Source organism: Melanerpes formicivorus, unplaced genomic scaffold (genome assembly GCF_026170545.1).
Source record: "Melanerpes formicivorus ecotype bairdi unplaced genomic scaffold, bMelFor1.0.p_v2 SCAF_35, whole genome shotgun sequence".
Classification (NCBI taxonomy): domain Eukaryota; kingdom Metazoa; phylum Chordata; class Aves; order Piciformes; family Picidae; genus Melanerpes; species Melanerpes formicivorus.
In genome coordinates, this window is record NW_027142387.1 from 8,233,683 (window position 1) to 8,259,728 (window position 26,046).

The 26,046-nt window shown below is 43.4% G+C and overlaps 1 protein-coding gene across 3 annotated transcripts in view; it reads left to right on the forward strand.

Moving 5' to 3' along the window:
• The window catches only part of UMAD1 (UBAP1-MVB12-associated (UMA) domain containing 1), an 88,542-nt gene extending 68,099 nt beyond the window's left edge, over positions 1 to 20,443 (forward strand). For all 3 annotated transcript variants that reach the window (XM_068157083.1, XM_068157084.1, XM_068157085.1), the window contains exon 4: positions 18,871 to 20,443. In XM_068157083.1, the coding sequence (XP_068013184.1) occupies positions 18,871 to 19,128 (258 nt within the window). In that variant the 3' untranslated portion in view covers positions 19,129 to 20,443. The remainder of the gene's footprint in view (positions 1 to 18,870) is intronic.
• Positions 20,444 to 26,046: the final 5,603 nt, after the last annotated feature.

Below are 26,046 nucleotides of genomic sequence, written 5' to 3' on the forward strand. Positions count from 1 at the left end.
AAGAGGGCTTTTCAGAATGTTTCTCCAGAAGTAGCACATTTATTTTAGAATCATAGTACTGTCAGGGTTGGAAGGGACCTCAAAGATCATCTAGTTTCAAGCCCCCCTGCCATGGGCAGGGACAGTTTCCACTGGATCAGGTTGCCCAGAGCCACATCCAGCCTGACTGTAAAAATATCCAGAGATGGGGCTTACAACACCTCTCTGGGTAACCTGTTCCAGTGTCTCACTACCCTCATGGTAAAGAACTTCTTCCTAAGGTCTGATCTAAGTCTCCCCTCCTCTAGCTTGGATCCATTTCGCCTAGTCCTATCACCCCCTGATGCTCAACCCTCAGCCCTGTGTCAGAGCTTGTTGTGCAGAACTCAGCATCAGACAGAACTGTTCTTTTCTGCTGTCTGTGCTCACCATGAGTAGAGGAACCACAAACCTCTTATGCACCTGAAATACCAGGAGGTTTCCAGCTTCAAAAGGAGAGCAGTCTTGTGGAGAAGAACCTAGGAGTCCTGGTGGACAAGAAGTTATCCATGGGACAGCAATGTGCCCTTGTGGCCAAGAAGGCCAATGGGATCCTGGAATGCATTAAGAAGAGTGTGTCCAGCAGATCAAGGGAGGTTTTCCTCCCCCTCTGCCCTAGTGAGACCTTGTCTAGAATATTGCATCCAGTTCTAGGCTGCCCAGTTCAAGAGGGACAGGGATCTACTTGAGAGAGTCCAACAGAGGGCTACAAGGAGGATAGACTGGAGCAGTGCCTTACGAGGAAAGGCTGAGAGACCTGGGGCTGTTTAGTCTGGAGAGAGGACTGAGAGGGGATGTAATGAATGTCTATAAATATCTGAGCGCTGGGTGTGAGGAAGGAAGGGACAGCCTCTGCCCACTTGTGCCCTGTGATAGGACAAGGGGCAATGGATGTAAACTGCAGCACAGGACGTTCCACCTCAACATGAGGAAGAACTTCTTTACTGTAAGGGTCATAGAGCACTGGAACAGACTCCCCAGAGAGGCTGTGGAGTCTCCTTCTCTGGAGACTTTCAAGCCCTGCCTGTATATGTTCCTGTGTGACCTGTGCTAGATTCTATGGTCCTGCTCTGGCATGGGGTTTGCGTTTGATGATCTCCAGAGGTCCCTTCCAAACCCTAACATCCTGTGATCTGTGAACCAAAGCCCCAGGGCACAATGGTCCTTGGAAATGGATCTCCAAATAGCCCATTAGTGGAGTACTAGGTAGATTGGAGTTTCCCATCTTTGGGTGCTTGGATGGCTGCTGTGCCCTGATGATGATAGGTTCCTTCCAACCTGGCTAGTTCTGTTCTGTTCTGTTCTATTCTGTTATGTTCTATTCACGTCTTACAGTGACAGGTTTTCTCTGAGAACAGTCTAATGGAGTCTTCCATCAGACTGAATCAGCTCTGCTAAGCCTGGGGTTTCAAGATTTCTCTACCAGCCATAGCCTGGGACACACGAAGCTCCAGCCCTCTCCCTGGAGGTGTTCAAGGCCAGGCTGGACAAGGCCTTAAGCAAGCTGGTGTAGTGGAAGGTGTCCCTGCACAGGGGTTGGAACTTGATGATCTTCAAGGTCCCTTCCAGCCCAAACCATTCAATGAATCTTTCAGTTGCTGGGAACTTGCTTTCATTTGAAAATATGGTTTACAAGATATTAAATGTAGACTGTGGGACATAGCAGTGCTTTTAGAAGTGTGATTTAAAGAAGAATGAAGTAATACTTTGTCCATGGGTCACTTCCTTATTCAAAAGGGAAATGAGGTTGAGTCTGATATTGGAAGCAAGTGTCTTCTGGAGTGTTTTGGTAACTGTCACTATCTTTGGAATTTCCCATTTGCTTAGGAACTGTTGAATTTGTTTGTGCAATCACTGAATGTGTTTTTGTATAATCTGGCATAGATTATTTAACCACATGCAAAAATGAAAGGTTACACTGAGGCCATTTTGCTGCAACTAGCAACATGTAACAGAAGCTCCTGTAACAACTGCTGTACCTGCAGTCTGTATTGTTTGAAGAGGTTTTGATATGGTGTGTATGTTAGGGAAACTGCAGGCTCTAGAAACCTGTTGAAGGAAGGATGTTCTCAAAGGCCATCTTTAGTCCAAACAGAATCACAGAATTGCTTAGACTGCAAAAGATCTTTAAGATCATCAAGTTCAATCATTAGGCTAACACTTGACAAGTCCTTCATTAAACCATATCCCTAAACACTACATCTACGTGATTCTTAAGCACCTCCAGGGGTGGGGACTCCACCACCTCCTTGGGCAAGCCTGTTCCAATGCCCGAGAACCCTCTCAATGAAGAAATTCTTCCTAATGTCCAACCTGAACCTCCTTTGATGCAATTTGAGGCCCTTCTTGTTCTGTTATTTGTTTGAACAGACCAATCCCCACCTCTCTAAAACCTCCTTTCATGGAGTTGTAAAGAGCAATGAGGTCTCTCCTCAGCCTCCTCTTCTCCAGACTAAACAACCCCAGTTCCTCAGCTGCTCCTCACCAGCCCTGTTCTCCAGACCCTTCAGCAGCTTTGTTGCCCTTCTCTGGACCTGTTGCAGCACCTCAATGTCCATTTTATAGTGAGAGGCTCAAAACTGAGCGCAGTATTTGAGATGCAGCCTCAGCAGTGCTGAGCACAGGGGCATAATCACATCCCTGGTCCTGCTGGTCCCACTATTCTGATCCAGACCAGGATGTCATTGGCCCTCTTGGACACCTGGGCACAGGCTGATCTATGTTTGGAGGGCTGTCAACCAGTACCCCCAGGTTCCACTCTGCCCCAAGCCTGGAGCTCTGGCAGGGGCTGTTGTGGCCAAAGTGCAGAGCTTATCATCATCTGCTACAGAGAGTGGGAACAGAAGCACCTGCTTTGCACAGTCCCATGTGGAGCAGCCTCTCCATCTCTGTAAATATGGGTGGAGCTTTGGGAGGGTCATCTCCTGACACACAGGCAGTCCTAGGGAGATGCATTGTCCAGTAGAGTAATGAGTTCTCTAGGCCTAATCAAGCATGTATGATCCCACTGAAGTTGCTTCAGGCTCATGAACTAAAAGTCATAGGCACATTTAAGTGCTCTTCTGGATTAGGGCCAAAATGCTTAACGCTCTGCAGGGCTGAGAACTTAAATGAGTCTCTTTGTGACCGTGGAATACAACAAAGCTTCTCATTTTAACTGCAACACCATCGTAACAGAAAGAGAGATTGGGGGGTTATTTTGTCAAGCTTGAGAATTTTCCCTTATTACAGTACAATTTCCAGATAATTCAACCTCTCTTTGCTTTCACTGGGAATTTAAGGCTATAGACAATAATAGAATGGAAAGGCTGGGGTTTGGTATAGGAAGAGTGCTGGAAACCCCAGTAATGTGGTGGGGTTATTTTTGCTAATGAGCTGCTCCATTGGTAAAGCACATTAGTGCAACCATGTGTTTCTGTCCTACTGTGAGAGCAATTATGTAGCATATCTATTAGGAGACATCAGAAAATATTTTTGACAGATGGTATGGCTGTGAATTAGGATTTATCAAGATTATTGTATGACTGGTGGCCAGAACACCTGGGATTATTAAATTGATGTAAGAAACAACATGCACAAAGAAATAACATTTCTGGTAATAGCTGCAGTGGTTTGTTTCTACTTTTAAGAATCAGCTCTTGTTTATTTGCTATTGCAACTTCCTGCTAATCTGACGTGTGCTCTTTAGCCAACAGACAGCAGCAGATTTAATGGGTGAAATCTCTACCAGGATTAAAACAAACTGCCAAAAAGAGACCTCTTTAGATTGCAAATTTAAGACTTTTCTCTTGCTGTGTGTGGTTTTTTTCTTCTCTTTTCTTCTTTGTAGTCCTATTACTCCCTCAAATACTTAATAGCTGCTGCCTTCTATCTAAGGAGCTTGTTATACGTTTTCTAGGGCAAGAGAGAATCCCCGGAGGGATTGCTTAATCCATAATTATCTAATTTATATGTTGTTGTTATGGCCACTCTTAATTATATACCTTGCTGTGATACTTATCATCATAGGACATCATTTTCTTTATGAATCACAATCACTCTGCTGTGATCCTCATGCCCTTGCTTTTCACAATTTACTACTAACAACTGAGAACACAGCAAATAGAAAATCCTCATTTCCTGAAGGAGGCGGAAAATTATCTGTGGTTTTCTGCATATAAATACTGGTGTGCAGCATTTGGGGCAAGTATTGAGAATCAGATATTTTTTATATCTGAATTAGGAGGTAATATGCTTGTTAAATTGATCTGCTACGAAACGATTCTGGAGGGATGTAAATAAGTTTCCTAGGCATCTGGTTAGGAGTCATATGAATCAATTGGAAAGATAGAAATGCAGCATGTCAAGGAAGAGGTAATGGGAGCTGTGAGTGCACAGAGGAGGGGGAAATTAAAATTTCATTTTATTCTTACTCTTCTAGAGAAATTAGGAAGTATTGCTGAAGTTGACTGACTTCTAAGATACCCTAAGATACAATTCTAGGCCATGAATAATGTTAATGTGACCTTGTTTTCCTCTAAAAAAAAAATATTCTATTAAAATCAGTTGGTTTTTTCCAGACTTCTTATTGCCCATTTTTTACTAAAACTTGGCTGGATTATTTTCATTCATTTTTTGAAAAGGAGCTATTACAGATCATGTCTCTTATCAGTCACCCAGCTCTATTCCAGGCATTGGAATAGGTGGTGGGATCACTGTGTCTGGAGAGGTTCAAGAAATGCAGAGGTTGGAGTAGATGATCTCGAAGGTTCCAGTATTGTTCAGAGGGTCCCATATTTAAAATCCCAAGAAGGCTGCTCTGGGCTACATTCACTGCATCAATTTGAAACTTGCTACACTTGCCTTAGAGAAAGTGGGTTATACTTCAAAATAACTGGCCGATACTTGTGATTGGTTTTCTCCTTTTTGGACAAAATATTGTGTCTATAGAAAATGTTGCTGCTTAGATTGGCTTTCATTTTAAGCTCTCATAAGCTAGAATTCAAGTCATTAAGCATGGACTTTTCTCTGAGCACTGGAGCCACCAGAAGAAAGATTTGATGCTTTACTCAACTGTTGTGTATGATCCTGGTCTGTAGGAAGGGAAGTTTTAACATTATCTTTAAAGGAGGCTGACTGATTTTCAGTGTCCCTGGCTCTAATGGACATCATCTGTCTTAGCTCCCTCCATCCTTAGCTTGTAGAGTAAATCTCTGGCTGTTCTTCGAGGGGCTCATGTGCACTCACAGATTGAAAGGGCTGACATCTGAGAAGAAAAGCACAATGTAAGGTTGTGAGCTTATTGAGAACAAAGTTAATAGCCCAGTCAGCTAGAAAAAAATCAACTGTGTTACTATGCAGTAGCATATATACTTTATAAAGCTTCATTGGAGTGTAATATCCATATTGCTATCTGTTTGAAATATGGAAGAGGTATTTTCATACTAGGAAGACCTCCAGAATGTAGGGAGCAGTGGAATTCTGTCTGTCCTCAGCAGCTGGGCAGCTTAGCAGGGAAGGGAGGGTAAAGGTAGATATTAGATAGATAGATATTATATATGTGTGTGTGTGTATATATATATATATATATATATATATATATATATATATATATATATATAATATATATAAATTATCTATAGATAAATTTTATATATAAAATTATATATATATAAATTATTCTTAATAATATCTATACACACACATACATATATATACATACATATATATGTAGAATCATAGAATTGTTTCTGTTGGAAATGATCTCCAAGACCATCAAGTCCAGCCATTGACCCAACACCACCATGGCCACTAAACCATGTCCCCATGTGCCATGCCATAGAATGGCTTAGGTTGGAAGGGACCTTCGAGATCACCTACTCCAACCTCCGCATTTCTCAAACCTCTCCAGACACAGTGATCCTATTCCAATGCCTAACTGTTTTGCAGGCTGGCCAGCTTGAACCCAAACCTGTCTCCAGTTACCCCCAGTACCAGATCTGGGTGGTACCAAGTTCCAGTCCAGCATGCTCATCCCTAAAAAAGTCTGTTTCTGCCTGTCACATTGCAATGGTCTCACAAGCAACATTTTATAAACTGTTTTGTGTGTCTGTTGATCCAGGGTCAACCAGTGAGACCTGGAGGTGTCCTGTAGGGTTTTTCTTCACTCTAAAATGGAGGTTTGTTGTGTGTGCAACAGGATACCCATCTGGGGTTATCTCAGAATCTTGGTGATCATGGTCATATTAGGAATGTTATGTCCATTGTGTCCTTCTTAAAGGGAAGCATTATATTATTAGATACAGAGAACGGGAGTGGAAATTGAGAGATGTGAATTAACATGGCTGTCACCAACTTCCTCTCTGAACTCAGGTCTAAAAGTTCATTCTCAAAAACACCAGTGCAGCACTTTCCTGTAGCACTCTGCAAGTGTGAAATGCTGTTGGATGCTTTAACTTCAGTTGAGCTTTCATGGCCACAAAAACTGAGGAAGCCTTCCTTGCGGTCTTTCAGGATAGGATTTGAATGTTCTATCTGTCCAGCCAATACATGGAAACACAGCAAATGGGTTGGAGCATCCCTCCCTCCCACAGCCCTGCCTGTGAAGTCCAGAGTCAGTGCTGTGGTCAGTTTGGTAAGATCTGATCAACAGAAGGACAAAATCACCTCCTGTAGGCAAAGAATGACATGCAAACATGATCTGTTTTCATTATTTAATACCTATAAATGGCAGTGTAAAATGTTCATTAAACAGAGAAATTGGCCTGATTGGCAGCCTCTTTGTTTTGCAAACCAGGCTTTTGCAAAGGAACATACACTCCAAACAGTGACCAAGGCACATGGATCCAGAAGCACAATTTGCATACCTCCCTATTTAGTTTAGGCAGAGACTCACTATATGCTTGACTTAATTGCAAGCTTGTTCAGTTACATTGGATGTTTTTTTTTAGCAGGAGATGCTCAAATTGGGTGCCCAGATGTTCCCATCACATTTTTTTCCAGTCCTCCTGTAATTTTGGGATTTTCTGACTAGCTTAATCCCCAGATAAAACTCCTGATTATCGTGTGTCTCTTGCCCAAACACATGTGCTTGGACTAAAAGCCAGTAATGATGGTTCACTTTGCTGCTGTCAACAAATTGATTGGTCAGTCACCCTGCCTCTGGGAGAGCAACCCTTCTGGGCTTTCCAAATATTAAAATTGATCTAAAATGCAATGTAGATCATACATCACTTGATGAGACTGTGTGCTAATACAGCCTGATGGTACTGTGATAGTTACAACGTGATGCATAACCAAGAAACGGTAGCTGAAAGACTGTAGTAAAGGGCAGCTTATTAGTGATTCTAACCACCAAGTAGGGAAAATAACAATGGATTAAGGTTAGTTTCAGTCCTGCTTCCTGGGGGGGAGAAAAAAACCAAATGTCAGTAAGCAATCCAATGGAAAGGAAATATGAAGTGAAAACAGCTCCCAAATGCTAATATTGGTAAAAGGGAAATACGTGTTTCTGTACTTCCTATCAGTGTGGTTGGAGCCTTTCACCACCATGTGTAACTGCTGTCATTTCTGCCTTGAAAGACAGTTGTGAAAGACTGTGTACTGGATTGCAGATTTTCTTATCTAAAGCACAAAAATGCAAATTATTTACTTGCAAATTTAATTAATGAATTGTTTTTTTGCTTCCACAGTGTAGCCAATGCTAAGAATACTCCTCTACTGTGGAAATGCAATTAGTAGTCCTTCTTGATAAAATCAAGTATCTTTTAAAAGCAAGAAAAGCACTTTTCTTCCTTTTCATTACAGTCAAATTATCTTCCTTCCATAGAGAACCAGGAGGCTGAAAGAGGCTGCCTTACTTGAGAGAGATCATGCTATCATAGAATTGTTTGGTGGAAAAGACCTCTAAGATCACCAAGTGGAGTCGATCATCAGTAAATTTGCTGATGACACCAAGCTGGGGGCAGGAGTTGATCTGCTGGAGGGTAGAGAGGCTCTGCAGAGGGACCTTGACAGGCTGGACAGGTGGGCAGAATCCAAGGGCATGAGATTTAACACATCCAAGTGCCAGGTTCTGCACATTGGCCACAACAACCCCATGCAGTGCTACAGGCTGGGGTCAGAGTGGCTGGAGAGCGGCCAGGCAGAGAGGGACCTGGGGGTACTGGTTGATGGTAGGCTGAACATGAGTCTGCAGTGTGCCCAGGCATCCAGAAGGGCCAATGGCATCCTGGCCTGCATCAGGAGCAGTATGGCCAGCAGGAGCAGGGAGGTCATTCTGCCCCTGTACACTGCACTGGTTAGGCCACGCCTTGAGTCCTGTGTTCAGTTCTGGGCCCCTCAGTTTAGGAAGGATGTTGACTTGCTGGAACGAGTCCAGAGAAGGGCAACGAAGTTAGTGAGGGGTTTGGAACACAAGCCCTATGAGGAGAGGCTGAGGGAGCTGGGATTGCTCAGCCTGGAGAAGAGGAGACTCAGGAGTGACCTTATTGCTGTCTACAGCTACCTGAAGGGAGGTTGTAGACAGGCAGAGTTTGGTCTCTTGTCCCAGGCAGCCAGCACCAGAACAAGAGGACACAGTCTCAGGCTGCGCCAGGGGAGGTTTAGGCTGGAGGTTAGGAAGAAATTCTACACAGAGAGAGTGATTGCCCATTGGAATGGGCTGCCCGAGGAGGTGGTGGAGTCACCATCATTGGAGGTGTTCAGGAGGAGACTTGATGGGGTGCTTGGGGCCATGGTTTAGTTGATTAGGTTGGATGATAGGTTGGACACGATGATCTTGAAGGTCTCTTCCAACCTGGTCTCGTCTATTCTATTCTATTCTATTCTATTCTATTCTATTCTATTCTATTCTATTCTATTCTATTCTATTCTATTCTATTCTATTCTATTCTATTCTATTCTATTCTATTCTATTCTATTCTATTCTATTCTTACCATGGCCATTAAACCACATCCCAAAGTGCCATGTCCACAAACTCTGGCTCCTGGCAAGCTGTTTGCTGAAGGTGCTGTTGAGTAGTGCTCCAGACTGTGTATGGTGGAACTGGGAGTCAAATATCCATCCTTCCTTTCTCTTACTGCCTTGATTGTCTATGGAGAGAGCAGGTGGAAATTTGTGTTAGGAGATACTTGCCTAATATTTTAAACAGGACATGTTGAGAGTCTTCCTTCCGTGAGTGGATTTTAAGCAGCAGAACGAAAACCTCAAAACGAAGCACTTAGTGCAGCAGTTTTCATTCATGCATCATGGATGCACTCTCCCTGGAGGTGTTCAAGCCCAGGTTGAATGAGGCTTTGAGCAGCTTGGTCTAGTGGAAGGTGTCTCTGCCCATGGTGGGGAGGTTGGAACTAGATGATCCATAAGGACCCTTCCAACAAGAACTATTCCATGAATCTGCCTGAGAATCCATTTATGTTCCAGGCTGAAGAGAGAGGCTGTTAGGAAGATGCAGGGGTTTTGTTACATCACAAAGCTTCTGAAATCATGGTTGAAGATGTTGTTTGCAGGTACTGCTGAAGGAAGCTTCACTTAGGTTCAGACTAGTAATTCTGTTTTGTACACTCTAATTGACTTTTTCCTGAAAATGAAATCCAAGATAATTTGCTTTTCCTTCCCTCCTGTTGTGGATGGAAATTGTTATCACTCTTGTTGCTTTTCCTCTTGTTGCTACCAATGTTCTGGGGAGACACTTCACGGATGTTACTGGCTATGACAAGTATTCAAGGAGTACTGCTTCCAGATCTGGAGCCCTCCACACAGGAAGGACACAGAACTGATGGAGCAGGTTCAGAGGAGGGCCATGAAAATGATCAGAGGGCTGGAGCACCTCTGCTGTGAGGACAGGCTGAAGAAAATGGGGTTATTCAGCCTGGAGAAGAGAAGGTTCTGGGGAGACCTCATAGCAGCCTGCCAGTACCTGAAGGAGGCCTATGAGAAGGCTGCAGAGGGACTGTTTGCAAAGGTCTGAAGTGATAGGACCAGGGGCAATGGTTTGAAGTTAGAGTAGATTTAGATTGGATGTTAGGAACAAGTTCTGCACCATGAGGGTGGTGGAACACTGGAACAGGGTTCTCAGGGAGGTAGTTGAAGTCCCATTCCTGGAGACATTCAAGGTCAGGCTTGGTAAGGCTCTGAGCAACTTGATCTAGTGGAGGATGTCCCTGCTTACTGCAGGGTGGTTGGACTGGATGCCCTTTGGAGGTCCCTTCCAACCCATACTCTTCTGATTCTGTGATAAATCCCACCGTACTGAAAAGTTACCTAACGTTTGTACTGCATCAGGAATTAAGATAACAGCAAAATACATGTGAGTAGTTTGTGCTTGTGGACGACATGAAGTTAGAGAACAAATCCATTATCAGCATCTATCAAACTTCTCTCTTCATTTGCAATATACTGACTTTGTCCTTCAGCTGTGATTTGTGGCTGTGGAATGCACTGCTGGCTGCACTGCTGGCTATCCAGAGCTGCCTGCATTTTCAATTACAGTTCTTCTGGCTTGCAGTTTACTGACTAGAGTCATTTTCATGAACTTTTTAATCTTTCAGCATACATCTTACAGAAAAATAAAGAGAAAAAACAACACATCTGGCCTTGTTAGGAACATTCCTTGGCACTGGCAGAGGCACAATGTGCTGAACACTCTTCATGTTGCTTATTATGCTGTGTGAGATCTTTGCTATGAATAGCTTCCTTAGTGCTTTGAAGGAACAGAGGAACCAGATAAACTGTTCCTTACTAAACCAACACCTCTCTTTCTTCTAAGATAATTCTTATCACACTGTTCATGTTGCAGAGTCCAAAATTCACCTGTTAGGACAGTGCCCTAAGCTCAGGGGCCTCCAGAGGGGCCACAAAAAAGATCAAAAGAGGTTCTCCTCTCCTTCTGCTCTGCCCTGATGGGGCCGCATCTAGTATATTGTGTCCAGTTCTGGGACCCTCACTTCAACAAGGGCCACAGGGAGCTGCTTTGAAGAGTCCAGCACAGAGCTACAAGGATGCTGAAGGCAGTGGAATGTCTGCTTTGTGAGGAAAGGCTGAGGGAGCTGGGGCTTTTTAGCTTGGAGAAGAGGAGACTGTGGGGTGACCTCATTCATGTTTATTAAGATGTGCAGGACAGTGTTGGAGGATGGAGCCAGGCTCTGCTCAGCGATGCCCAGTGATAGGACAAGGGGCAGTGAGTGCAAGCTGGAGCATAGGAGGCTCCATGTGAACATAAGGAAAAGCTTTTTCACTGTAAGGGTGGCCAGAGCCCTGGAACAAGCTGCCCAGAAAGGTTGTGGAGTCTCCTCTGGAGACATTCAAGACCCTCCTGGTTGTGTTCCTGTGTGATCTGGTGTAGGTGATCCTGCTCTAGCAGGGGGATTGGACTAGGTGATCTTTCAAGGTCCCTTCCAACCCCTAACATTCTGTGATTCTGTGAACCCTGCTGCTGGGAGGGCATAAATACTGATACAGCTCTTCAAATATCACATTCCAAAGTGCTAAAATGGGTTGGGATAGGAGGAAAGAGAGGAGTGTAATTGTTTTAATTGTGGTGGGAAATGAAGGTGCAGCATTTTTAATGAAGGTTTAGAATTCTGTTCTACTTTCTCTTAGTTCTCCATATCTGTCTTCATGTTGGACCTTATCCCTGTTTTTTCAGTTTTGTGGTTTGCCATGGCAGATGCCCACCTTTGAGATGTTCTGGTTCTCTCTCTTTAAACAGTTACTGAATGGAACAATTAAATGCTAGAAGTTAGGAGTAAGGGAATAGTGTGGCCAGCAGGAGCAGGGAGGTCATTGTGCCCCTGTGCTCTGCACTGGTTAGGCTGCACCTTGAGTCCTGTGTCCAGTTCTGGGCCCCTCAGTTTAGGAAGGACATCGAAACGCTTGAACGTGTCCAGAGAAGGGCAATGAGGCTGGGGAGAGGCCTTGAGCACAAGCCCTATGAGGAGAGGCTGAGGGAGCTGGGATTGTTTAGCCTGGAGAAGAGGAGGCTCAGGGGTGACCTCATTGCCCTCTACAACTACCTGAAAGGTGGTTGTAGGCAGGAAGGGGTTGGTCTCTTCTCCCAAGCAACCAGCACCAGAACAAGAGGACAGAGTCTCAAGCTGCGCCAGGGGAGGTTTAGACTCAAGGTGAGGAGGAAGTTCTTCACCGAGCGAGTCATTCGTCATTGGAATGTGCTGCCCAGGGAGGTGGTGGAGTCACCGTCCCTGGAGGTGTTCAAGAGGAGATTGGACGTGGCACTTGGTGCCATGGTCTAGTCATGAGGTCTGTGGTGACAGGTTGGACTCGATGGTCCTCGAGGTCTCTTCCAACCTTGGCAATACTGTGATACTGTGAATGAAAGGACTAATTAGGTATAGAAATACCATTAAAGAATTTTGGTTCTATTAAGTTCAGTCTATTTTCTAGCTTCATTATCAAACCCTCTCCAAGTATTTCATGTTCCCAGTTGTTGTAATAGCGAAACCAGAACCTTAATCCTGTTGTGATTTGTGAAATTGTTACAAAAAACCCTATTGTGTTTTTCCAGGATGAGCAGAAGAGGTAGCTGGTTTAGATGCTAGATCTTCAGTCTTTCGTGGTACTGAAGAATACTTTTAGGGTAGAATTACATTTGTGTTTCATAAATAAAACTGACAGGCACATCTAGTATCTGCTAGGGTAGTAAAACTAACACATTTTAACTGTGGAACATTTGGAGTATGCAGAGTTCAAATGGCAGCCTCACAGTTCTTCCCCTCTGCAGAGATTAACAGGGTTAGGTTTAGCTCTTGGGGAGGGCAAGGAGCTTGTACCAATCACAGAAAGTCCATCCTGCATTTGAAATACCAAATTGTCAGAGAAGGAGCTAGTTCTAAACAATTACACTTTCCTAATTGCTTTGATGCCAGTAAGGATGTGCAAATGTCTGTGTTATTGACACTCAAGAGTGTGGTGTAGCAGAGATTCCCCTGCTGTTCTCTTCAGGACAGGATAACTCTGTAGAGAGCTTTGCTGCAACAAAGCAGAAGTGTAGATTGTTAGAGGTACTTTTCACTCTTTCTTTAGAAGGTTTTTCTTTACTATTTCGGCAGCATTAACCTCACCTTGACTCTCTTCTAGTCCAAGGAGCAGCTGAAAAGCATGCTTTAAAGAAGAAAATGAAAAGAAATTGTGAAAAGGAAAATTAAGAAGAAAAATCCCCCAAATATATGTCACAAATCACGAAAACTGTTCTTAAATGCTTATTTTTCAGTCTGGCTCTGTTTTACCCTGAGCAGCATTATTGATGAATGGGGGAAACCATGCTACCTATTAATCACATAACATTTGTACAAGGAGCAGGATCTCTTTAAGAGAGACAAATCACTGCTGTATTACAGAATGAGAAGCATAAGAAGCTGGGAAACAAGAGCCCAAAGCAAATGGAAAAGCTGATTTTCACTGACATCCATTCTTGCTCCTAAAAGCCTCTCCAAGGACTTGCTCGTAGCCCGAAGCTTTCAGTGTGGAAGTCTGCCCTGCTGCAACCACTGACTCCACCAGTCTTAGGCTAGTGTTACAATCCCTGGCTGTCTGCTAAGAAAGCAAGCCACCAAAAGCCATTTGGATGTGGCAACAAGCTACTGCAAGGTCTCCAGCACTACTTCTTCCATCTACTTTTGTTCTCCCAGATAGGAATAACTTTTTTTCTCATGTTCCTGGAGGGGATGCTGGCTAAACTTTTGAGTGCACCTTGGAAGAAAAGCAGCTCTTAGGAGTCACATGAAGTTTGCTAAACCACCTCAGGGGCATATGTATTGTGCTTATCTGGGTGGGTTTCTTCCCTTCTTATATAGAATCACAGACTGTTAGGGGTTGGAAGAGACCTCTAGAGATGATCAAGTCCAACCCTGCTGCCAAAGCAGGATCATCTAGGGCAGGCCATGTAGGAATGCATCCAAGCAGGTTTTGAAAGTCTCCAGAGAAGGAGACTCCACAACCTTTCTCGGCAGTGTTCTCCAGGGCTCCAGCACCCTCACAGTAAAGAAGTTTGTCCTCATGTTGAGGTGGAACTTCATGTGTTCCAGCTTATTCCTTGTTGTATTACTGAGCACCATGGAAAAGAGCCTGGTACCTTCATCTTCCCACCCAGCCCTCAGATATTTATAGACATGAATAAGATCCCTTCTCAGCCTTCTCTTCTTAAGATTGAACAGCCCCAGGTCTCTCAGTCTTTCTTCATAGGAGAGATGTTCAAGTCCCTTCAACATCCTCATAGTTTCTGTTAGACTCTCTCCAGTAGACCCCTGTCTCAAGAAAGTGGTGCATACTTATTGTAGTGTTGGGTATGGAGGTGCTTTGGTGTTGATGTTTTGGGTTGGTTTTTTTGGTGACATTTAAAAACTCTCCTGTCATGTACCATTCCCCCTGCTCCAGCAAGGTTTTGCTGATCCTTTTCTCCCAGCTTAAAGCTTTGCGTACAAAGTGCTGAACATTCAGAGCACCTTGGGAATAGTTTTTCTTCTTCCCTCTGTTCCTCTTTGCCATTGCTGTTTGTATTTTGGAAAGTGAGTCATTGTCCTCAATGGAGATGCTCACTCTGGAATTTCTACAAGTTTTCAAAAAAGGCCCTAAATACCACCAGCTGAAACACAGTTGGAAGAACAATCCCCTAAGACAAGTTCTGTTTCTAGATACATCACAAATAACTGCAAAATGCTCCATAAATCCTGAGTTACATTGTGCTGCACTATTGCTGCAATACCACAGAATTGCCTCAAATTGTATTGCTATATAGCATCGTAGAATGGTCTGGGTTGGAAGGGACCTCAAAAGGTCATCTAGTCCAACATCCTCTGCAGTCAGCAGGGACACCTTCCACTAGACAGGGAGGTGGTTGGGGCGCCGTCCCTGGAGGTGTTTAAGCCCAGGCTGGATGAGGCTCTGGCCAGCCTGATCTAGTGTGGGGTGTCCCTGCCCATGGCAGGGGGGTTGGAACTAGATGATCCTTGTGGTCCCTTCCAACCCTGACTGATACTATGATATTATGAGGTTGCTCAGAGTCTTGTCCAGCCTGACCTTGAGTATCTTCAGGCATGGGGCCTCAATCATCTCCTTGGGCAGCCTGTTCCAGTGTTCCACTACCCTCATGGTAAAAAAACCTCTTGCAAACATCCAATCTGAATCTTCTCTGATCTCAAACTATTGCCCCTCATCCTATCACTGCAGGCCTTTGGAAACAGACCCTCTGCAGCCTTCTCGTTGCCCTCTTCAGGTACTGCAAAGCTGCTATTAGATCTCCCTGGAGCCTTCTCTTTTCCAGGCTGAACAACCCCAGCTCTCTCAGCCTGTCCTCATAGCAGAGGTGCTCCAGCCCCCTGTTCATCTTCATGGACCTCTTCTGGACCCACTTCCTCAGGTCTATGTCTTGTGTATTGTCATTCAAACCTTTGACCATGGAGGAACCATCATAGAATCATAAAATGGATTGGGTTGGAAGACACTTTAAAGACCATCTAGTTCCAGCCTCCCTGCCATGGACCCCTCCCACTAGACCAAGTTGCTTAAATATATATCTTTAGATATTGTTTCTTTCATCCCTGTTCATTTGGATGGCAAACCAAGAATGAAGAGAGAACACATTCCATATTTGAATTAAATTTTATTACCATACCTTCTGTAATTTTAACCAATTTTTTTTTGGTTGTTTGGGTTTTGGTTTTTATTCCCTGGTGTTTGGCAGAATGTAAATTGTTTGGCAATCATCTAAGTGCATCCAATTAATATTTCTCATAGCAGGATTGTGTGTCATAGCATTTGGCCGTGCTTTGTTTAGCTAATGTCCAGAGAATATGCTGTGAATAGATTGTGTTCTGGATAAATAAGTTAGGCATTTAAGTCAAAAGCAGTGTGACTAATGTGGGAATATCAAATTCTCTAAGACTTGCAGTTCTATAAATGCTTGAAGAATGCATGCAGGAAAACATAAGCCATTTCCTAACCTTGACTTTGATTGCACCACAGAGCCTAATGCTGGTGTTTGTACTGCAACCAGCTTGGGCAATTTCCACACTGATGGGGGACTGATGTTCTCCACTAGTGTTCAGTTCTTCATTACCACAGTCACTATAAAAGCCTGCTGCTCAGGTTGGCTTCATCAAGATCCACTGATGTGGATTTCTGGTCTGTGAGTGAAATATGTCTTAGCCTATGTAAAGGATATCTTTATGATTTGGAAGCACAAAAATATGTCCAGCTTGGTAAGGTCTTGCACATTAGGCCAATAGGGCCCTGCTTACTGTAGAAGGGATTGTACTAGATGAGCTTTGGAGATCCCTTCCAACCTAGACCATTCTGTGATCTGAATATCACTGCAGTAGTTCTCAGGAGCAGTCCTACAACAGCAAAGTATGATGATTGACTGCAAGGAGTGTGCTAGGCATGGCTGAAAATTTACTGTTTGAAACCAGAATTGGTCCATAGACACCTAATAGATACTAAGATGAGCCACTACGGTGATGAGGGGACCTGAACTTAGAAGGAAAGGCTAAGAGAGCTGGATCTGCTCAGCCTGGAGAAGAAGAGACAGAGCGGAGATCTCATTAATACTTATCAAAATTTAAAGGAGGAGTGTCAGGAGGGTGGAACCAGACTCTTCTCAGTAGTGTCCAGTGACAGGACAAGGGGCAGTGGACAAAACTGGAACACAGGAGATTCTACCTAAATATAAAGAAAATATTCATCTTTTTGAGGGTGGCAGAGGACTGGAGCCAGACTGCCCAGAGAGGCAGTGGAGTTTCCAGTTCTAGAGGCACTAAAAACCTTCCTGGATGTCTTCCTGTGGGATTTACTCTGGGTGACCCTGCTCTAGCAAGGGAGTTGGACTTGATGATCTTCAGAGGCTTGCTCTGATTTCTTTCTTTTTCCCTCTTTCAAGTGAGTTTTGCCACATGCTAGTCTAATTTGCATTGTAAATTGAGTTCATCCAGCTTGTGGGACAAATAAGATCTAAACAGGTGCTCATAAAAGTATGATTTGCCAGACAAAATAAACAGTAGATTCTAGGGATTACTGCTTATCATCTGAATAGGACAGTGACTGAGGGATCATTTTTCCCTGGATTGTGGGAGTGGGAGGATGCCAGAAGGGTCTTTGAAGACTGAATTTAATTGATTCTTAGCTGTAACCTTTTCCAGTGTTTCATTTGGAGCTCTGTGGCTCCACTCTCCTCTTCAGAATATGGACAGATGAAACACAAACAAATCACCACCACTTCAAAAAAATGCCCCACAACTTATTTCTTTAAAGAGGGTGTGGAACAAATTATGCAGAGTGGAAATTAAAGGAAGTTTTAAAGTTTATAGCAGCTACAAATTTCAGTACTTACTTGAAGTGTTGGGGTGGGGGGAGTTAAATATAAATATCATTACCATAAAGTACTGTTCTATGTGTTCTGAAGTGTTCTTAGTAAGAGAATATGTCTGTAGCAGAAGATATTTATTCATTTTGTTATGATATTTGCCTTGAGCCTACTTGGCCATGATGAGAAGCAGTATCATAGAATCATAGAATGCTCTGGGAGGGAAGGGACCTCCAAAGGTCATCCTCAACTAGATCAGGTTGCTCAGAGCCTTGTTGAACCTCACCTTGAATATCTCTAGGGATGGGGCCTCAACTGCCTCCTTGGGCAGCCTGTTCCAGTCTTCCACCACCCTCATGGTACAGAACTTGTTCCTAACATCCAGTCTAAACCTCCTCTAATCTCAAACCATTGCCCCTCATCCTATCACTGCAGGCCTTTGGAAACAGTCCCTCTGAAGCTATCTTGTAGGTCCTTCAGGTCCCCAGAAGGCTGCTGTTATGTCTCCCTGGAGCTTTCTTTTCTCCACATTGGCTCCCTCAGCCTGTCCTCATAGCAGAGGTGCTCCAGCCCCCTGATCATCTTCATGGCCCTCCTCTGGACCCACTCCATCAGATCCATGTCCTTTCTGTGTTGAAGGCTCCAGAGCTGGCTGTGGTTCAGTGGCTTTGGTTGTTTTAAGTTTTGTTAACTGTGGTTTTCTGTAAAGCACTTTCTCAGCAGTGTATGTATGGACATGTATATAACAGACCTTACCAGCCACTCATGGAGGTCCATTTTCAATGCTTTGAAATAACCAGGGTGGGAGTGAGTTTTAACCATCAAAATCATGCCTTTGTTGGACAACATGGGAAAAAGCAGAGGAGGAACAAAGGATGGAGCTTCTTCAGTTCATGGAAGGAATTATGTGAAGTAATTTGAGAAAATAAACTGGGTTTGTTGAGCCTTGAGAACAGAAGGCTTAGGGGAGACCTTATTACCATGGAACAGTACATAAAGATTTGTCCCATGGGGAGAAGTTACTCCAGGGGAGATTCTCATTAGAATCCAGGAGAAAACTTTTCCCCATCAGAACAGTCAGACATTAGAATCACCTCCCAGGAGAAGCAGTGGGTTCCCCTCTGTTGAACAGTTTTAAGACTCAGCTTGAGAGGCTGCTGGGCCACCTGATTCCAACTGTACTGTTACGTGGAGAGGTTGGACCAGATGATCCTTGGTGTCCCTTCTAACCTGGCATTCTGTGTGATTTCCCCTAAAGAAGACAGGACATAATAACAGAAAGTCTCAGCAGCTCTAGGGGTTTCATAAATGCAGAGTGGCATTAGGTGGAGAAATCTCATTAATAATGAAAAAAAAGAAATGTTGGTTTAGCCTTAATGCAAGTCAGCCTGAGCTGGAGAACTCTATCAGTGTTTGTTTTATATCTACCTCTGAAACTGAATGGATCTGTTTGTATTTAGTTTGGTTTTGTTTGTTAGTAGGTTAAGATGGTTCTAAGCACAAAGCCTTAGCTGCCCCATGTGTGGCGTCTAAACTTCTTTTCTTCTGTTCTCTTTAGCTAAACACAGGGCACAGATCACAGCTGACTACATCAAGTACAGAGGTGGGAAATGAAAGGAGTCAAAATTTGGAAAGCAGCTCTTTGATGTCAGATCTTCTGAGTGATGTCCCCTTTGCCCTGGCACCACATGTGTTAGCGGTGCAGAGCACCCGTAATGACGTTCCTGACCAGCTGCTCACCTGCAACATCAGTGAGAATTTATCAAGGTTTTGGTATGACTTTACACTTGAAAATTCAGTGCTTTGTGACCCATAATGCTTGCTTGGTTTTTTTTTTCCTCTTTTTTTCTTGTTTGTTGTCAAGGAACAAGTCTTAAGGTGAAGATAAAGACTGATTTAATCAAATTAATATTTTGGGGGCCTGCTACTGGCATTGCATCAAAAGGATTGTTACACACAACTGTGTTATGCTTCTTAGCTTTAAGTGACCTATAACTTAACCATGCTAAATATATCTGTTTATTGCCAAAGAAATTGTGCAAAACTGTGTCAGCCTGAGCAGGAGACTGGCTGTTGGTGTCTACTTATAGTAGGTAGGCTGCAGAAACAAACATTTCATAGCTTCAAGATGAAGTTTACTCGTGTCTGCACTGTTCTGTTGTTTCACTCAGAGGTCCTTTTACCTGTGTTAAGATCATTTTCTACTGCTAGAAACCAGTATTAACACTGAAGCAATGCTGCTTTGCACAACTGTGCAGACAGCTTTTTAAGTTAAACCAAGTTTTAAGGCTTCAGAATTAATTATGAGCAATTAAATAATAATGAAGACTTACCAGAATTGGTAAAACTTACCCATTTCAAAGCGCACATCAGTTGCTCTGCTCCTTTCCCAGTAGATGGTATTTTTGTCCATCACATTTTGTGCCTGGAGAAGTCCTCCCTGCCTGCCTGTTGACTGCTGTTTGTTCTCAGCACCACATGTGTTCCTGATTTATACACAGATCAGCTTTTCCACTTTAACCTCTTTGCCCCCTGAAGAAGGAAATCTCAGGACACACAATTTTAATGGTCACACCCTTCTTTTTTTAATTTGTGTGCCAGAGATACAGATGGCAATGTTTAACAACAGGAAAACATTACATTGTTTCTTATCCAGCTAAATTAAATGGCTAAGTACCTAAACATGCCTTCTGACAGACCACTGTGTCCCCTGCTCACAAGCTTGGAGCCTGGTTTTCCCCAACTAAAACCAGAGCTGCTGTTGCATGACCAACAGTTCTCTGATGTACCATCATCATTTGTGATGAATAATGATCTGTGTCACACAAAAGACTGCACTTGTTTTCTCTCCAGGGTAGAATATTTATGTCCTACCAAATGTGAGTAGCTATTTTCATCTATTTTCTGTGTTTAAAATACAGACTTGCATCTTCTTGCAGTGTTTGAGATCAATGCTGTAAATGATGGAGAAATGAACATTGTGAATATGTCTTGGGGTGTTTTCATGAATTTATATATATATTTTTTTTTTAAATGTATGTATTTAATATTTTTGAAGTTATTGTTTCAAGGAAAGTATCTGTGGTGCACTGCAAAAAAAAAATTGCTAAATAAAAGTGAGTTATTTGTCACTTGTTTAGAGTCAATACTCAGCTTCACCTGTATTGGTTACGCTAGCTGTGACCATTCAGACTTCAGGGGAGCTTGAAGCTGGAAATTGAGTTTGGAAATCTTTTCAGTGCTGTTTAAAAATGGGGGCCCTTCTAATCAAATACATCCCACTTTCAGCTGATCTACTCTGTGTGCTGTGTTGGTGATGTGCCATGGTTTAGGTGGCATCCAGGACACTGCTCTGAGGACAGTAATGGCTGTGAACTGGGAAGTATCATAGAATCAGGTTGCTCCAGGCCTCGGCCAACCTGGCCTTGAACAGGGAGCGGGTATCCACAACCCCCCCGGGCAACCTGTTCCAGTGCCTCTCCACCTTCACTGTAAAGAATTTCTTCCTAATCTCCAGTCTAAATCTCCCCTCTTCCAGCTTCAATTCATTCCCCCTTGTCCTATCACTACAAGCCCTTGTAAAATAATCCCTCTTCAGCTTCCTTGTAGGTCCCCTTCAGGTACTGGTCTTGTGGAAGGTGTTCCTGCTGATGGCAAAGGGGTTGGAACTAGATGATCTTTAAGGGGGTTGGAACTAGAACCCAAACCATTCTATGAACCTTGACCTTGAACAGAGCAGTTTGCTTTGTGTTACCTATATATATATATGTAAATTGTAGTGACAGGACTGAAAGCAATGTCATCCCTTATGTTATTAATGTTGAGATTAAGACACGCAGCCAACTCCAGAACTAACAATGAAAGCCTGAGATTTGATCATGGTCCAGTGAAGTGCTATAAATGGGAGCTTTGTCACAGCAGTTTATTTAAAGTTACTTTAGTTCAGGGCAGATTTTGAGTTTCACTTGCAGTCCTCCCCATTTTCCCCTCTGCCTGGTGTGACAGCTTCCTTATGAAACTTTCTAATAAATCAAACATAACAAGACACTTCTTATTTCCTCTGGAAAAGTTTTCAGTACAGGCTCTGGAAAAATCTAATTTTAAATGTGGGGAAAAAAAAGGGGATTGAGACCCACATGTTCAAAGGTAAATCAAAGAATAATTGCATCCAGAGCAGCCTGACAGAAAGCTGACTGGAAGCTGGTCCTTCCAGACAATTCCCTGGTGACAAAGCCAGAAGTGGAACCAGACAAGGCCATGTCCAGCAGGTCAGTCAAGGGAGTGGCTACAGATCCAGTTTCTGATGTTTTCTGTAAAGTATGATCCAAATGTACTGCACCTGACAAATAGACACTTGTGTGGTCACAGAGGAGAGGTTTTGACCTGGAGCAAATGAAGGCAAAATGCAGAGAGCACGCTGACCATGGTAATTACAGCATCTCAAAATAACACACAGGTCATTGCATTTTTAGCTGGAGAACCTGTTGTGTTCACAACAGCACAAAAGCAACCTCCTGGCCAGTGGGTTGTTCTGAACAACAGCATAAAACCTGTGCCTGAGAAACTGCTCTGCTCTCCTGCCTCCAACCACCCTTGGTATGATGTGACAATTCATCCTGCTTTGGGTTCTCTCTCCTCAGCCTAGTGAGTAAGGAGGGGAACCGGAAGTGCAGATCCTAGGGGTGAGCTCTTCCCTTCTTGGGTACCTGCAACTCTTCTATTGATGATGGGGCAATTCCAAATTAACCAGATTTCCTTTCAAAGCCAGAGAGTGTCTGTTACAGCAACCAAGAGGCAAAAGGTCCTCCTCAAATTCCAAAGGTAGGCTCCCATTTGGTGCTGTAGAAAGGAGAAATAAGCCCATCTGCTGTGCTGCAGCTCTTCATTAGCACTGGCATTCTGTAATGAGCTCACAAAGTTAGAAAGCTGTGTTAGGCCTGGATAAGGTCCTTTCCAGCCCAAACCATTCTATGATTCTGTGATTATGCTCCTTAGTCCTTTTTTGTGTACGTGTAGTGGATAGCACAATGGTCCCTAATGCCCCTGTACATTAACATAAACAATGCAGCCTGTAACAATGTTTCTAGGCTGTGTTTTACTCCAAGAACTGTCAGTGAATGTTTGCTGGAAGTTTCTGTTCTGATGAGGTATCAATCAGAGTAGCTCAATGAGTTTTGCTGTATTGCAGCTCAGTGCTTCATTGAAAAATCCTTTCTACAGAAGCAAACCAGGCTGAGCGTGCTGTATGGTTTGTGTAATGCTGGAAAGCTTTCAGCCTTGTACTGCAGCTTATGAGGAGATAGAGGCTGGAAAAGCCTTTTTGTTATTTCTGGAGCAAAAGAGAATATCTAGCAGTGGAAGTTAGGATGACCCCAGAAAGATGCAGCAGCTGTAGAACAGAGACAAGAAAAGGCTTAGTTCTTCCAGCCAATTCAATTCAGTTTTCCTTGCTGCAAAGATAAAATAAACTCTTGAGATCAAAGATCTCATTTACAGGGCTGTCCTCTTAAGTCAGTCAACACATGTACTTCAATAAGAGAACACAAAAGAAACTGCTTACAAGCAAACAAAGGAAAAAGATGAGCCTCAAACATCCTTCACCTACCTGTTGGTGAGCATCAGCATTATGGTTAGGGTAGCTGTGCATGGCCAAAGCTTCATGGAACTCTTCTGGCAGGTCAGTTTTGGGCATCCACCTAAATCTCACTTGGAAAGAAATCTGAAGGAGACAGGCCCAGAAAACAAAGACTCAGGTGCAATGGACCTTCACAGTGAGAAGGGAAGTCTTTATTTGTAGCAACTGATACTTGTTAGCACTGAAAAAAGACCTTGGGCCTTTAGCCTGACCACTGTGTCACCCTTTTTATGAAGAGATCTGCTGTTTGTCTCCTTTCCTTGAGAAAATTGAGGAGTGTGTGGTGTTATGGAAACTGTAATTTATTTTTCTTTCCTCAGCTGTTTTTAGAAACTCCTGGTGCATCTGCTTGGCTTATTCTGCTCTTAAAGACATTTTTAGATTCCCATAACTCAGATTTTGTCTTTTTACATGTTTAGATAGGACTTTTGTCAAAGGCTTTATATTTATCTTGCCAATTGATTCAAAGGCTTTTTATTTTGTTGCTGTTATTGGACTGTAATGTCTTTTGTAGTTTGGTTAGTTCTTCAGTTGTTCAGCAAAACCAAAAAATACTAATAAATTAAAAATACTGAGAGTCCACCTTGCAGAATTGGTTTTGAGAGCACAGTAACTTAGCAACACTTGGTTTACTCGGCTTACCTTCCCTCTGTATATATTGATCTTCAACTGCTCTTGTACAGTGATTATTACATTATTAAGGTGATGCAATTGGGGATAAACAGAGAAGAAAAGTGATTCCTACCTGAGCATTTCCTCCCTCAAACCTTTTGTCTCAGATAGATCCAAAGTGGACTTGTAGGTACCTTTCATTAAGTGCCCGATGGTGTGTTAGCTCAGGCCAGAAGGTCCAAGTAGGGAGTTTCTCAGATACAAATCTCTCTTCTGAGCTTCCTCCATGCTGATGTGCTTAATTACAATCCCAGTCAGCCTAGTTTCCATCCACTAGCTCTTTGGCCAGTCTTAAGATGAGACTCACCCTCTGGCTTGTCCTCCCTTCCTCTGGCCACCTACGTAGGGAACCAAGCTTGAGCGCTACTGCCAGAGATGGCTCCAGCAAAGTCCCTGGAAACAGGATGAATTTATTGATCTCAGCCTGTTCATCCTGCTCTTCTCCTGATGAACTATTTCTGCAGAGATCAGACCTGTTGTTACCAAATGGGAATTCATTTACTTTTCAATAAGTATTTTGATTTGTTCAAAGTGGTTTAAGTCCTGACAGTGTGGTCTGGGCTTTCTTTGCTCCAAATGTAATGAAAGAGCTGGTCTGTTGCCAGCCACAGAGGGAGGAGGAGGAGGAAATTAGAATATGAAGCATTTAAGGCAAAAGCCAGACAAAAATAAAACTTCATTCTGTAGATAAAGTTTTAGTTACGAAGTCAACAGCAGTTCAAAGTAGAGAGCTGTAGAGGAAGTTCATTTATAATGACCACTTCCCACAATGGACCAGGGTAGAAATTCAGACTCTACTGTCCAGCTGTAGCCAGCAGCCAGTGGTTTTCTATCTGCTGTGTGCTGCAGCTCTGCGACAAAACAGCCTTGGGAATGGCCTTGCGTGAAGCTTAGTTGCCAGCAGATGATGCCTACATTTGTCTTCAGCATAGAGGTATTTTATGAACTCAAAGAAAAAGAAAAAAGCAATTCTGAAAGGAAAACGAGATTCTTGCACAAATGTGGATTCCTGCAAAGTTATTGTCATGTACAGCTTCATGACTGAGAACAGGATTTGTCCTCAAGGTTATAGCAGATTAAAGTTTATGAATATCTATAAGGTGGAGGTCATGAGGATGGGGCTGGACTCTTTGCAGTGGTGCCTGGTGATAGCACTAGGGGCAGTGGGTACAAATTAAAATACAGGAGGTTTCACTTGAACTTGAGGAGAAAATTCTTTCCTGTGAGGGTGGCAGAGCACTGGACCAGGCTGCCCAGTGAGGTTGTGGAGCCTCCATGGAGTCTCCTTCTATGGAGATTTTCAAAACCCATCTTGTTGTATTCCTGTGCAACCTGATCTAGGTTGGCCCTGCTTTAAGCAGGAGGGTTGAATTAGATGGTCTCCAGTGGTCCTTCCAACCTCCACCATTCTGTGATTCTATGTAAAAGTTGGGGCAACGGAAATGTGTAAATCCAGGTACATCCACAGGGAATGTAGGTACATACTATGTATGTTTGTATAGATGCAGAGAGTGAGAGGGGGTGAGAGAGAGGGTGGAACAGAGAGAGAGACACAGATACATACGTAGATACAGAGAGATAGGGGGAGAGAGAGAGATTAGTAGAATCATAGAATGGTCTGAGCTGGAAGGCACCTTCAAAGATCATCTAGTCCAACCCCTTCTGCAGTAAGCAGGGGCATCCTCCACTAGAGCAGGTTGCTCAGAGCCCTGTCAAGCCTTACCTTGAATATCTCCAGGGATGTGGCCTCAACTACCTCACTGGGCAACCTGTTCAAGTGTTCCGCTACCCTTGTGCAAAGAACTTGTTCCTAACATCCAATCTAAATCTACTTTTCCCTAGTGTGAAGCCATTGCTCCTCATCCTATCACTGCAGGCCTTTATAAACATCTCTCTCCATCCTTCTTGTAGCCCCCTTCAGGTACTGAAGGCCTCTACTAGGTCTCCCCAGAGCCTTCTCTTCTCCAGGATGAACAACCCCAGCTCCTTCAGCCTGTCCTCATAGATAGATAGATAGATAGATATGCAAGTTGATTATTCACAAGGAGCTATGTCATGTAAGGTCGGTCTTCAATTTCTCCAGAAGGATTTTCTTATGTCCTTTGGGTATCAGATGCTTCATACAGCTACTGGCTGGACACCTGTGTTGTTTTGCCCTATCTGCTGTTAATGATGCACCTACCTGTGAGTCCACGTGGAGAAAAAACACATAGTTCTTTTTTAAATGCCCCATAAAAAATAGTCCTTGAACTTTTCCCAGTTGTGTAGCTTGTGTGAAGGAACAAAGTGGCTATGTACATAGTATCACAGAATAACAGATTGATTTGGGTTGGAAGGGGCCTTAAAGATCATCTAGTTCCAATGTCCCTGCCCATAGGGATACCTCCTACTAGATCAGCTTGCTCAAGGCTCCAAGCCTCTGAACAC